Below are 14,590 nucleotides of genomic sequence, written 5' to 3'. Positions count from 1 at the left end.
AACAGACAAGACTACATAATTTATACAGTACAATACAACAGAGAGGACAAGTGTGACATCACGTTACCATGGTAGCACTATTTCTGGATGACAACAAAACCAATGATGGCAAAGAGAACAGCAAAAAATATATGTTTATATTAACAAATAACAACTCTGCACGTGCATCATGCTATTTTGTACATTTCTTTGCTGTCGTTGCATCACTACAACATGAAACTTCCTAAAGACTGCTTTATGCAGTAGTTGAACAAAACACAAAAATTGTCGCTTTCTTTTTTTAAAATTAGATAATGATAGATACAGTCCCAAAGAAAATTTCGCCAAGATTTGCCAAATGAAATGAAATTGAATAAGATCGGTGAAATTTGAAATAGTGCGAATAGACTTTTAAGTGACTTTATCAGTTTGTTGTCATCCAAAAATTTTGCTACCATGGTAACGGGATGTAACGACTTCTCCTCTCTATTAAAATACATTTTCTACTGACATTATACATAATAATTTTCTTTTTGAAATTTATTAATGCTGGATTCTGAATTCCAAACCTACATAGTTTCCTTGGATTGTGCAAATAGGATACTGTAAAATCTCTAATGAGCTTCCTGGGCTAACTCTGACAGCTCTCTTATTTTTCTTGATCTTAAAAAAATTATGATGATATGTAATTTCCCTTTTACCCACTTTTTAAAATCCTTGTACATAATTTTAAAGTAACTTTTACCTTTTAGATTTCTATCATGTAGTCATAATTTAAGCAGGGCCCCTTTTCCATACCAGCCAATGGCCTATATGGCTACCCTGCCTAAATAAAGTTCACTTGACTTGACTTGACTTGGGCCATACAAAACTTAATATACTTTTTTTCAGTCATTATGACATGGGGGGAGGAGAGCTATTTGAAACAGGAGCAGTAACCCTAAACAATTCATTTAATTCAGTGCTGCCACTAAGCACTGCAGATTTTGCCCAGCTACAGTATCCCCAAAAGTAAGTTGACAGGCACTTGCACCTTGATCCTCAAGACTTGATTCTCAATTCTCCAAACTTTCAAGAACTGAGTCTTGAGTGAGTGTCCACTTATTTTTAAGTGGTACCAACTGTAGCCGGTGGAAATCCCCAGCTCCTGGCCCTTAGCGACAGCCCTGATTTAAATCATGTGCCAGGGGTTTCGGCTCCAGTAAAAAAATACCATACCCAGGGCTGAAAATAACGGACAGCAGGTTGCTGGTCATGATGACCGGCCAAATATTTTTTAAGCCCGGTCAAACCCCGATTCTGGCCGGTCAGATAATGAATACTGTAATTTTTTTGCCAGGAATATCAAATTACGTTGGCAATAGACCGTTTTTACTACATTGACGTTCACATCTTTGACAGCTAGTTTGTGAAAAATGCATTGACTCATTGTAGAGTTCCTTTCCGTGGTTTTTTGCGTGTTTTAATGTCTTGAGTATCATCGTATGACGGTGGCTGAAGTCTCTAGAGGTAAAAAGTGAAGCTTAAATCCTTTTCAAACTCTCAAGGTTCAGGAAATGGAATACACATACAGTTCAACAAACTTAAGGAATTACAAAAAAATAATAATTTGGGTTATTAAAGAACAAAATCTACACAAATTTGTTTTACGTTGACGTTCTGAAATGAACATCGGTGAAACTTGATCTTTTACCTTGCCTGGCACGTGATCGAAAGTCTCCTCCACAAAGAAGAATCGTCGCTATTATTTTCCCCAAAGAAGTTGATTTGCATTGGCGGAAAGTCTGTTCCACAAACGGCGTGTTTATTATCAGAAGTAAAAAAATATACAGCAGAGCTTTCATCCGGGTCATCACGCAACACTTTATCATGAAGGGCTCAAATGTCAACAGAAATTTGCACAAAGTTGTTTACAAGAAGGAGAATTAAGCGCCAAGATAGACGACGTTCCTTCTCAAGTAGCTTCAATTTTTAACAGACTATTCTGGAATCGAGTCTGAAAACGAGATTCATGTTCGACATAAAGAAATTCTTTTTAATCGATGTGCTAACATTTTTGCTACTGGAGAAACCCAGGACAACCCGTTGAGAATTGTGATCGATTTGCCCGAATTCTGTCAAATTCCCAAAGCAGGTCACATTACTGCTTACAGCAAAGCAGAAAGTACAGGTGTAGAGTACGACCTGCAACATTGCGTTACTCCACAACTCAGTTTCTTTGTTTCGCTTTGTTGCATTTCATTTATGACAAGAAATTAATATATTGCGGCGTTCTTTTTCTCAAAAGGTTTTAGCGCAAAGCAGCAAAAAACGCCAAAGAAAAAGAAATCAATAGAGCATTATAGAGCATTAAGCGACAACTATATGGAAAATAAAATGTTTGTATCCAAAAATGACCGGTCAAAATGACTGGCAAGATCAGAGTTTCACCAGTCAAGTCCGCGATCAGGCCGGACATTGTCCGTTACTGGCCATTATTTTCAGCCCTGATACCCCCTCCCCCTTCATAATGGTGATAAAATTTATTGAAAAGAACCACAACATAATACCAGTTCCTTAGCCCTTCATTCTATTGAGGTTCCTTTGTACAGTGTACACGTAGAACTGAAGAACTTCAAATAGGGCAGAAGGCTACAGAACAACTTCTACATGTAATTGGTACTGATACAAAACTCAGATTAGCAAACTACAGCAACTACAGTGTATAAAACTGATTACAAGGTTGTGCTCTAAGGAAAATTGAGGGGAACCAATATCCTAAAATGGTAAAATCTGGGGTTCCCAGCATCTAATTTGTATGAAAAAAAATAAGATTTTCTGGTTGCGCGAGAGCAAAAGATAGGCACCAGAGGTCACTAGGCTCTGTCCGAGCAAAGCACTGAATAACATTCGCAATAAGGACAAAGCAGTAACGTAGCTGCTGAACATATAATTTTATGACTCAAAAGGTTTAAGTGGAGAAAACCATCATGATTATTAATTATTTCCAGAGGAAAAAAGAATGAAATTAGTTACATGTATGTTGTGGTTGAACAAAGAAAACTTTCCATCCACTTGAACAATTTTCAAACTTACATTTAGTCTCCTTCCATTGACTGTGACTTCCTTTGAGAGATAATCACATACAAATTCTTTCATGGTGATAACTAAATTTTCAACACTGTCAGTTAGAAACTATTGCCAAGAAAAATAACCAGAGATATACAGCTAAGACTCATTTCACACAGGGAATAGGTTTATCTGTCTTTCCTCATAAAACGAGACAACAAAGCTGGGCACACAATGATGTCAGAAAGCAGGTTATACTTGGATTTCATTTAATATTCATCAATGCAGTGTAATTTAACCCAGGCTTGAAACTATGTTTGGTCAGGCAGCAAGAAATTTGATGACTTACGTACAGGCTTAAAATATCCATCATACTTTTCTATAAAATTTTTGAAGCAGCCAGTAAACATGACTTATTTTTCACACAGCTAAAATTAAGTACTGGTGTTTAAAAAAAGGCCAAAATCCTGCCTCTATTATCCCACAAGATGTAGACACAAGCATATAGCACACTGCACACTATGACCACCTGTTGCACTTGCAAAAGTCTTTCTCTTACATGTAAAAGAGAGCTTTAAGCCTTTTTCTCCAAAAACAGTAATAACATTAATGAAAAGTCCTGGTCTCAACATTCAGCCTGGGGCCAGGGGTGAGCATCCTAGCTGTCTTCATACACTATTTGGTTGCTAGAGCAAGCACATATTTTTTACAAGTCACAAAACATTTTTGGCCCTTTGACAGGCCTTCAGGTCTTAATAAATAATAACTGTTGTTTTTTAAAACTCTTCTTGAGGTTCTCTGCCGTGATGAGACAACATACATGTAAATCATTTCCACAAGATACACAACGGAAGTTATAAAGCGACAAATCATATGTTACTTGACTTTTGTTAGTTCAAGTTGTGAAGCAGTTCCTTCTTAACTGGTGATGCTACATGTACAGCTGTAAAATAGGTATCACTAGCAGTGTACAAAGAAAGTATGTGTCCGATACCCAGGGGCTGGTGGGTTTTGCTATAGGACTAGTGAATTCTGTTTTTAACTTGCCCGACGGCAAAGGGATGTTTTTTGAGGAATTCGAAAACAGAAGAACTGTGAAATTAATTCTGGTCATCAAAAAACTTTTGGGGCTAGTAGAAATGATGACTGGGCTAGTAAATGCTAGCTTCAGGTTGCCCAAAAGGCAAGCTGTAAAAATTATTTTCTTTGCACCCTGCACTAGGTATCAGCTTGTTGTGTTAATTAATGTAACTTCTATCTAGTGTTTATGTTAACATAGGAAAGTCATGAATAGCTAAAAATAATATACTACCTAGAATTTTCATCTACAAGATAGAAAAGCCTTGCTGTTACGCATAAGAAAGCTTCACGAGTTACACGTTTCAACCTCTTAAGAGATTCTGGTGAAATTAAATGACAGCAGCATAGTCAATTTATGGTTCTTAGAATTCTGTAAGACCTCTAGTAAAATTGTTTTTTAAAAGATTAGGGGTTTTCCAGTCAAGGGCGGCCTATGGACCGCGTCCATTTTACTGATCCACGTAAATACAGTGTAGGTCCACAGGCATTAGTCTGTGGACTGGGGTTCCAATACTATTTGACAGTTTATATTCTTTACATGTAAGTGTATCTGGACTGTACACATAGTGTATGCGGCAAGTATTTCCTTTAAGGGGTTGGAGAGTTGTTGATGAGAGAGTGCCAGGGATTAAATTATGTGATTAAATGCAATATAGGCTAAGCTGAACATGAGACAGTGCTGGCCAATGGTCTCTTTCACTTATCGTATGTGGAAGGGCTCAGGGCTTTTGCAAGGCATTCATGATTTTACAGTGCCATTGTTGAGTTCATATCATCTTGCTAACATTGCCTGTCCTGTGCTAGACTGTGAGCAGTCTCTCTTTTTCTTCAGATTTAGTGAGGGGAGTGCACGCGCGCGCGAGCGTCAAGTGGCGAAGCCACGAGGAATGAGGGTGGCAGCCCAAGAAGAAAAAACAGAGACTGCTCACACAGCTAGAGTAAATGAAATACGCATTGGCCTCACAACGCAAATACGATTGGCTGATGCATGAAGCGTTGACAACAAAATTGTCAATAATCAAAACCATTAACAAGTTGATGACCGCTGAAGCACTGCAGAATCTTTGTCACGGATTCCGAAAATAGAAAGATTAGATACAGAGCAAAGAGAAGCAATGCTCAAAGCCTCTATTCATTGCCGAGGAATGCTTTACCTCCAAAACTACATTCATGCTTTAGAACTTATAACAGAACGTTGCATACACTGGAAGACTATTTTAAACAGCTAAAACAAAAGTAATTACCAACGGATGCAAAACAGGACAACCCACTATAGGACAAAGATTCGGTTACATTGAATCTCAGGAAAAAAAAAACAAATCGGCGCCCAAAGAATGATCTTGACTGACTTGCAGCACAATTCTCTATAGCTGACCTACAATCATCGTCAAAAGTGTTGGGAAGGTTGCCTTTTTTACCTCTTCTTTTTCTTCCTCCCCCCACCCCTGGCCCAATGTTGATCAAAACGTTAATGTTTGTGCGCGCAATTGTTCTGTTATATCCCAACATTGAATAGGGGGGACGGGGGATATTTAGCAAAAGAGAAAACTCTGTTTTTTCAGGATTAAAATGGACTACTGTTAAGTTGTACAACCTTCCCAACTAATTTTGTCTGTGATTGTCTGAAAATTCTGGGTGTGGCAGTAAAAGGTCAAAAATCGACGACTTTTTGTCAGTAGAAACGTCTTCAAAAAACACTCGTAAACAGTTCTCTGTTGAAAAAAAATATTTGCCGTACCTTGTTAAGACAATTTTTGGGGCACACGCCTGTTTATATTCGGCATGTTTTGCAACCCGGTAAGCACAACTATTGCTCTTTATGGGGCACAGGAAGAGGGCCAAAATACAAGTGCAAGATTATTTTCGGTGAAAGCTATTGACTATAGCATAGGCTGATATGCTTTAAATGTTAAAGCAAGATATAGTGCGTTCACCAGTTCCCCAAAAAATCATTCGGATCGCTACATTGCAGCTGACATATTCCTTAGCAGCTCCCCCATTCTTTACAACATTCAGCACATGCCCATTTGCCACGCGAGCAAACTATGAGGCTGAGTGGAAATTTGCTGAATTCTAGAGGCTACTTTGCTCTAGCTGAATAACTCTAGTTAAACCCTTGTGGCACTGCTTTTCGAAACTGGTTTCAGAAAACGAGAACATAGTACGCTCTTGATTTAGATTAAGGCGTCTATTGTCTTCGTTAACCTAATTAAAAAGGATAACACACGCAAAGTCATCACACACCACATTACTCCATTTTCGTAGCCGAAAATAATTCCTTTATAGTAGCGCTAACGACAAGATAGCCTAATGGACTTGTTCGGGGCTTTGCAAGGACTTAACCAAACGAATTTTAATAGACATTTTAGCTTAATTCTAAGTAAAATACGACATTACTCCATGGATAGCGTTAAAATTAAACTAACTTTGCTAATTGACCTTTATGGGGCACTGTTTAAATGGAGTAATGTTGGGAAACAGTTGTTAAATTCATCCCCGTAGATAAATGCGACAAAAGCTGTCCATATTCTTACATGGTTTACATGTTTTTGCCCTTTTCTTGTTTGAAAGTTGGTTCATTGTGCATATATTTCACATTTTCTTATGGAGTAATGTGGTGGAGTAATGTGGAAACCCATGTTGTTTACTGTTCTCAAATTATCTGAATGATTGACAGGCGACGCTAGCACAGCAATTTTTATATAAACTCTGAACATGGCTGAATAATTTCTTTTATAGAGGTTCCGTATTACTTTCAGGCCTTACGAAAATAAAGTCTAGAAGATTTTAATTCAGCACTTATCTCACTCCTCCCTCACAACTACAAATTTCATGTTTTTCTAGGATAGTTTAACACCGCCGGAATGAAAAAAACAAACTTTATTGTGGCAGCCTTTATGCCATTTGTATTTGTAACATCTTTCAAAATATTTCGCTGATAGGAAACAACAAAAGTTAACCAGGAATAATGCCGCTGATGAAAAAGATGCATGTATACATGACAACGACAGCAATCGTACAGTATTTTCTTACTTAAAAATACCCTCATGACTTCTCGCTAAATCTGGTGAAACAGACCAGCTGTGGCCATTCCTTCTACATAGTCCACGCGAAGGAAACGTCCTCTTGCTTCATGAGGAAAATTAAAGGCCTTAAATGTTTTCTTCTGGCGTTCTTAGAAGAAAGCGTTTTCACCCAGTGGATTTTGTGGTCACGCTATGAAATGTCACGCACGTCAGATGCAAAATTCTCCTACATGTATTTATGATTTTACCGAAATATAACCTTTATTATATTTTTTATATAGTTTGGAAAGTGCATTATCAGCACAGTTCCAGGGCGAGATATCTCAACCAAATGTTAAATGCGACAAGTTTTATATGCATTTAAAGTTGATTTCCTATTCTCCTACAATCATCGTCAAAAGTGTTGGGAAGGTTGCCTTTTTTACCTCTTCTTTTTCTTCCTCCCCCACCCCTGGCCCAATGTTGATCAAAACGTTAATGTTTGTGCGCGCAATTGTTCTGTTATATCCCAACATTGAATAGGGGGGACGGGGGATATTTAGCAAAAGAGAAAACTCTGTTTTTTCAGGATTAAAACGGACTACTGTTAAGTTGTACAACCTTCCCAACTAATTTTGTCTGTGATTGTAGCTTTAGTTAAGCTACAATTAGGTTATGAAGAACATTATCCCCTGAGAACTCCCCATAAACAAGAAAAGACTAAAAGAGCCAGGCCTCGGGTGATCTCATTCAAAACATAAACCACAGGAATGAGTTTATTAATATGCGAGAAATACACCAGCTTCATGACCTCTAAATGTAACACTAGCAGCCAAAATTAAGATTTGCTCAGTCAATTAGTTTAGAATCGCCTCTATGCACTGCATAAGCTATGCGTCAAAAAGAAAAGAAGGAAAACCTCTGTTGTTCAAGCAAACCCTAAGGTCATGTTTCACACGTTTGGCCTGTCAACAATTCAGTTTATATGCCAAAAAATCACTAGACTATGAAAGACCATTCTCTCTGGCTTTGCGGGTAGTCTCTCTTTTTTCGTGCCTCTCCTGTCTCACACCTTAAGTAACCCACAAGGTCATTTGCGTGTCTCAAGCGTTTTGCTTGATGGACCAAGAAAAAAGAGAGACTGATCGTAGTCTAATCCTGTGCCGTCAATCAACCGTTTTGCTCCCAGCTTCACCCCCTTCACTAGTGTCTTGGTAAGTTCCCAGTAAACCCCTCACAAAGGTTCGAAGTGTGATGGTACCAGGTGGTTGCCCCTTGAAGGGTTGCAATGGTCACCTTCCGTGCTCACTTGAGGCTCCCTCTGTTTGTAAAGACACCTTCCCCATACCCATCTATTGACGATGGGTTTAACTTTATGGGTTTGACAAGTACCTTCATGTTTTATACGAGCGAATGACTATAGCCAAAGAAGTTAATTTTCTGCCCAAGAGAGATGATGAATGAGTGTATTAAATGAGAGGGTTTGCAAAGTGGTAAGCTTTCTGTTAATCCGTCTAAGTGTTGACATGATCAGTAAACAAAGAGTTTAGGGTTATGTGTTAATTAAAAGCTGGAAAAAGAGCTTAACTTGCCTAAAGTTAATCTCTAAGAGTTCTAAAACATTTTTTCTTCAACACTGAGAAGTTTCCTCACATATCTAACAGATGTGGCAACTTTCTGGTGTGCAAAACAAAATCCACACAACTTAGTTAAACTTAAATGCCTGGGGGAAGATCATAAAATACTAATAAAGAGTGAACCCTCAATAAACTAATTGACAATTAGATGAATTTCTAATATCAAACAAACAGCATGCAAATGAATTTAAAATCTACAGCAAATTGCTCGGAATAATTACAAAATGAGCTGATGAAATTATCTCCCGCATGGGACTCGTCAGCCTGCTGTTGGAAGAAAGGCCATGGTTTTGAGATAAAAGAAATGCAAATAAAATGTAGTGACGGGGTTATTGTTCTGCGATTAAACCGTGGTTTGTTTATGAGATGAATAGGATTTTTACATCGAAATAATGATGAAAAAAACAAGGCCGCTTTTTTTCAAATTTCTCAATTTCACTGATCACTAAACATGTGCGTTGTGAATGCCAATATAACTAAAAGAAACTTTCAAAAGATATCTTAATCCGGTTCGCGTGATGAAAGTACAGCTGTAAATGAGGTTTTCACTTGCCAACACAAATGAACCAACGGAATTTTCCAATCTTATCAATTTAAAATCGATAAAGAAATCGACATCACATGAAGAAAACCTAAGGTATCAGTTTCTCGAATGTATCATTCTGTAAACAAAACTATTGTACTGTAGACTCCCACTTGGAACTGAAATAAACAAAGACTCGAATAATTTTGAACCAATCTAATTTTCCCCGGTAGCGGATAGGGAGAAGAGAATATTATGATAGGTATACGTAAACATAACAGATCGAAAAACATTACCAGCTTAATGGAAGATCGGAAATTAAAGGTTGTAAATTAGATAACCCTCAATCTATGTAACAACAAAATTTGAAGCGACGCCAAACTAAAACAGGTCGTCGTTACCACGGTATCGGGGCTTATCTAAACCTTCTGAAGTTACGTTAACATAACTTACCTGTCCTTCTGCTTCCACACTCCCCAAAAGCTGTTGTAGCAGTTGCGGAACTTGGTCATCGAGCTGTAATTTTTTGCACAACTCAACAAGTTCGCTTCTATTGAGGAAACCTTTCCCGGAATGATCACAACTGTCGAATACTTCGTGAAGTTGTGCCACGTAAACATCTTGTTCGTCTTCATCCATTTTACAGGTTTTAAGAATTCACTAGCTCGCTAAAAGCCAAGCCCAGGATAAAAGAGCCATTTTGAGGAGTTCAGTGAAGCTTTAAACGACCGATTACGCCAACCCCAAAATGAATACAGTATACAAACTTCAGAGCGTTCCAAGCCAAGCGGACGCCGACTAGTGGTTCATAAATTCAGGAGTGACACAACCATATTTAGCCGACCAACACGACGTCATAGCCAAATCTCTATCTTAAAAAATTTCGAGCTTTTGGCTTTGTATCCTTCCTCACTTGCGATCTTTGTCGTTGACTTGCGAACTTTTCAGCTCCAAACAACCGTCCCCAGAGCAAAAATATGTGTTGGTATCGTGGTAACGCGGGAATTCCAATCGCGATTTTTCGGAAATGTTAGAGCGAAGAAAGAACGCGTTAGAACAAATCTGAAGGATTATAGCACACCAAAAGCATCGGAACTTGACAATCCTCTACTGATCTGTCCCAAGGAACCGTAATTCGAGAAATAACGGAGAAGATCTGTGCTTTCGTTACAGACGATTCTTCAGTTTCAAACAAGTGCCAAAAATAGATTTTGATTTGACCACGTGAACACAAAGGAATCTTGAACCTAATTGGTTCTTAAACAATGCCATTCTAGTTCTTACAATTTGACCAATCAAATAGTTATTTTGTGTTTATCGGAAGCCGGCCTCTTATTTTCGAGAATTTTTTTATGCAAATGTGAAAAGAATTATTAACCTCAAAATATTCAACAATTTATGAATTCTTTGACCTGTTTACAATAACATATATTTTTATTTTCAGGCAAAAATGCATGGAGAGTCTTTTGAAAAGAAGTTTCTCTTTTACTGGACTTTTATACTGAGAATATGATAATAAGTGTTGCAAAAAATATTGAAGATTTTTAATTGTAAAAAGAGATGTGCCCTTTTACCTTGTGATAAATCAAGACATTTATCATTCATTCAAAATATTTTTCTGTTTCTGATTAGCTTAAATCCCCCACCTGTTTCTTCATAACCACTTAGCACTTGGATAATGTTGACTTATAATTTTGTGATATTATAGTTTTGTGACAAAAAATATCATAACATAGTAGACTGAAACAGAAACTGACTGTCGTCACATAAAGAGAACAGTGGAGCGACTCAGCTGTTTTGGTGAAAACAAGGCAGATTTCATTTGTTTGCAAAATAGCCTAATTATCAATGTCATAAATACGTAGCAAAAAAAAATACCACAATAGGGATGGCAACTTCTTTGTGGAGAGTATCTGCCAGATAAGAACATCTCTTTATACTCTGTTACCTCCATGATGGGTACTTTATAAAGCAAATGTATTGCAGACTATATCCTGAAATTGCCTGGCCTGTTCAGGGCATTCAGGTAGTGGAGACAGTGCAAAAATTAAAGTGAACAGGAAAAATGTAGCGAGGGCAGTGGTCAAGGGTAGAGAAAGACAACTCTCCACTATCTCACTACCTGGAAAAGCACAAAAACTGACATGGAAAAGGTAAATGTTTTAAAAATGATATAGGCTTGATAATATTTTGAAATTGAATAATATAACCAACATTTTTTAACTTGGCTTTCGTATGACTTACGCAATAAGCAGATCCCAGGGGAGTGGGTGAGGGAAAGCACCAAAGAGAAGCTTAGGTAGAGTTGGCTGTCGAGCCCTTCAAACCTTGATCCTCTATTGAGACAAACATCATTCATTTCACTACCCTGTTTAAGACAATAGACCTTATTTCATGACCCTGATTCACTTAGTTTCACAAACAGAATTAAGTACTTTTAAACTTACAATATGGCAATTATCCTGTTTAAGTCTCAAGACCCAAAACACCACACCCTGTTCGGCGACACATCCCCTTCTTGGCCAAATAAGGGAGTAGTCAACCCCCCTGGATGAAGATCAAGAAGGATATGTTGCCCGCGTACCTTTTTTTTGAGAGGAGGAGGCGAGTGTACACAAGCTGGGAATATAACCAAATAAGCCACACAGTGGGAGCTTTCATTTACCATTGGCATCAAAAGCGAGCAGAGCAGTAAACTTGAAACAATGTTGTGGGTACTTTTTATTCTTTATAGCCATATTGTTCATTTGATCCCTGATTTCCTGGCGAAATTACAGTTTTTGTTCTTTTTCCCTTCTTTTCTTTCTTGGCTTTTTTCCCTTTTACTTCACACTGTCCCCCAGTTTTGCAATATACCGCTTGACAAGTATTTCTAGTACTACTGTTTTTTTTTTTTTAATTGCTATTATTTTATTTATTTATTTTTTATTGAACACTTACATGTATCTATTCAGAGCACAATATGCAAAAAAAGTTTCTTATCAAGTGCAACCCAAGAGCTTGTCACCTCCTATAAAAACATCACTTTAACGTGTAACACATTTGTCCCAAACAGTTGAGGAAGCTAATTAAAGATTGCAGGACTAGCAAAGGGCTCCAGGAATATAAATACTATTGACTTGGTTATGATGGTTTGGATGTACAAATAAACTGCAAGAGTCAACTGAGTAACCAGTTCAGCAGTCAGTAATATTCCAACCAGGTTCAGTCTCCTTCAAAGCCATTGCTTGGGCGGTCACGCAACACTACTCTCCATGAACAGCTGCTAAGAATCAAACCACATACCCCATTATGGGGAGGATCAGCTTTGCGTGTTGACCCAAAGAAAGGCTGTGAAGCAGACTAAGGCCTGGTTCAAACGCCAAACTTTTCATAAGCCGAACCTAATACATTGAATTAAGTACATGAAAAGTTGGGCATCTGAATCAATTAGGAACATCTGTTTCAATTTGGAAGGGCTGAGCCTTTGGAGCGAGTTTGGAACGGCTTTGATTCAGACACCGAACTTTTCATGTACGAAACCGAACACATAAATTATTATGACATATTTTGTAAGCAAATTGACCGGAATGAGCATTTTTGCCTTTTGAACTTGGTTCAGCTGCAATTAAGATCGGCGTCTGATTCAATTCAGCCGGTCTAAATAATTTGGGTCTCCCTTAGTTCAAATTAGGTTCGGCTCATGAAAAATTCGGTGTCTGAACCAGGCCTAAAGACGGTTAAGAGGCTATAAAAACATCAATGATCATTTGTGAAACGTGATCGCCTGGATGTTCGTGTGAATATGAAATCTGTTTCACTATTGCTGCTCTCATTTCTGAGGTTACTCACCAACATGTCGAGTATAGCACTTGTCGTTAACCTTATTGAATAATTTGAGTATATTATTGACAACTCCGCTTGTTGTGAGATAACTTTCATCTTCTTCCCGAGAGTGTTCTCACCGATAACCATGTTGTCATACCAAACTTGCCCATCACCACACGACTTTGGACGCTGAAAAAGGAACTCACTGAATGGATTCAAATGACTCAAATATTTTTCCAAGGAAAAAACGGGGCAAAAGGGACTATCGATTGCTATCATTATTCCTCTTTCTCCAGCTTGAACGTTGTCTGCTCTGTGATCAGGTACTTTCACTACGCAGCGTTTGCCTTGTGAGTTAATTTTTACTTCAAAGTCATTCTTTTTAAGTTGGCGCAGACTTAGTTGTGAGCCTCGGCGACCAAAAAACAATATTATTTCAAAGAACACCTTGTTTTGTAGAGTTGTTGGGTTTTTTGTGCTGAAGATACCGCTTAGGTATAATTTCTTTATGTCTTTGTCGTCAATTGGAGGTATGTGTTCATATAGAGCTTTCGTACCGGTTTTTTCAAGTCCTTGTCTCTTCAATTCTGCGCATTGTGCTGCATAAACTCGGTTGGCTTCATTAAATTCCACGTCTTTTGTTATGTCGACATTAAGTACTTGCTTAAAGTGTCTACTTAGACCAAATTTGATGGCACAAAGCGAGGTTTTTGTGTAAAAATTTCCGTCTTTTCTCCTCGCCTCGGCGTAGAATTTTCTCAAAATAGTCGCCAATTCCTCAGCTGTTGTGGGATTTCGAATGCCTTTCTCTTGAAGATACGCATCAAAAATTAAGCGACTTCCTCTTGTCGATTTTTGGGTATTCTTGTTAGGTTCACCTTTAAGTAATTCGGCAATTTCTTCCACGGTCAAATCTTTGAACGACTTTTCACTCACTGGCGCCGCCATTGTGGTAAAGGACCAGCCGAGGAGTACTAGGAACGACTCTTTTGAACTGAAGGAGGGCGTCCAACACGAACGATATTTTCTGCCCCACTTAGTAAAATGATCTAAAATGTATGGAAAAGAACCTCGATATAACGAAACCTCTTTTTAGCGAACACATTTGGCCAGTCCCTTAGTCCTTAATTCGTTAAATCAAGGTTCCACTGTAGGTTCAATTGGAGTGGCTCTTTATAAGACGCTGTGTGGGCTTTTAAAAGAGGTGGGACATGGTGGAAGGTACCTCGGTCAGTCTGGGATAGTAGTGTCGTGCAAAATGTTCGTTATATTGCAGTCTCCTTTAATCTCATATCTAGACTTCTCAGGCCCTTTGGTTAGAAGGTGGTCTCCAGTCGGGTAATGACTGGGATTGAGTCTTCAGCCGTGCGTGTCTCAAGGCACTCCCAATGGCTGGGTGCACTGGCTTTTCACATGACGTCACGGCGGCCATATTGGTCTGCCAAAAAAAGAAATGGCGGCCAAGTTAGTGTCCCAAACGGAACCAATCCTATGGGAGTTGGACTCTTATC

The 14,590-nt window shown here is 38.3% G+C and overlaps 2 protein-coding genes across 4 annotated transcripts in view; both read right to left on the bottom strand.

Annotated features, from left to right (window-relative positions):
* The window catches only part of LOC140937765 (uncharacterized), a 41,095-nt gene extending 30,621 nt beyond the window's left edge, over nt 1–10,474 (bottom strand). For all 3 annotated transcript variants that reach the window (XM_073387331.1, XM_073387333.1, XM_073387332.1), the window contains exon 1: nt 9,726–10,474. In XM_073387331.1, the coding sequence (XP_073243432.1) occupies nt 9,726–9,911 (186 nt within the window). In that variant the 5' untranslated portion in view covers nt 9,912–10,474. The remainder of the gene's footprint in view (nt 1–9,725) is intronic.
* Nucleotides 10,475–11,886: 1,412 nt separating this feature from the next.
* LOC140938021 (uncharacterized protein KIAA1958-like) lies at nt 11,887–14,027 on the bottom strand. Its single transcript, XM_073387570.1, has one exon. It carries the CDS (start codon nt 14,025–14,027, stop codon nt 13,011–13,013), a length of 1,017 nt encoding a protein of 338 aa, XP_073243671.1. The 3' UTR covers nt 11,887–13,010.
* Nucleotides 14,028–14,590: the final 563 nt, after the last annotated feature.

This window comes from Porites lutea, chromosome 5 (genome assembly GCF_958299795.1).
Source record: "Porites lutea chromosome 5, jaPorLute2.1, whole genome shotgun sequence".
Taxonomy (NCBI): domain Eukaryota; kingdom Metazoa; phylum Cnidaria; class Anthozoa; order Scleractinia; family Poritidae; genus Porites; species Porites lutea.
Note: the sequence above shows the minus strand (reverse complement) of the source record. Positions and strands in the feature narration are given on the sequence as shown.

What these genes read in the sequence shown, in the direction of transcription:
- LOC140938021 (XM_073387570.1), bottom strand. Translation starts at nt 14,027, where the DNA reads ATGGCGGCGCCAGTGAGTGAAAAGTCGTTCAAAGATTTGACCGTGGAA.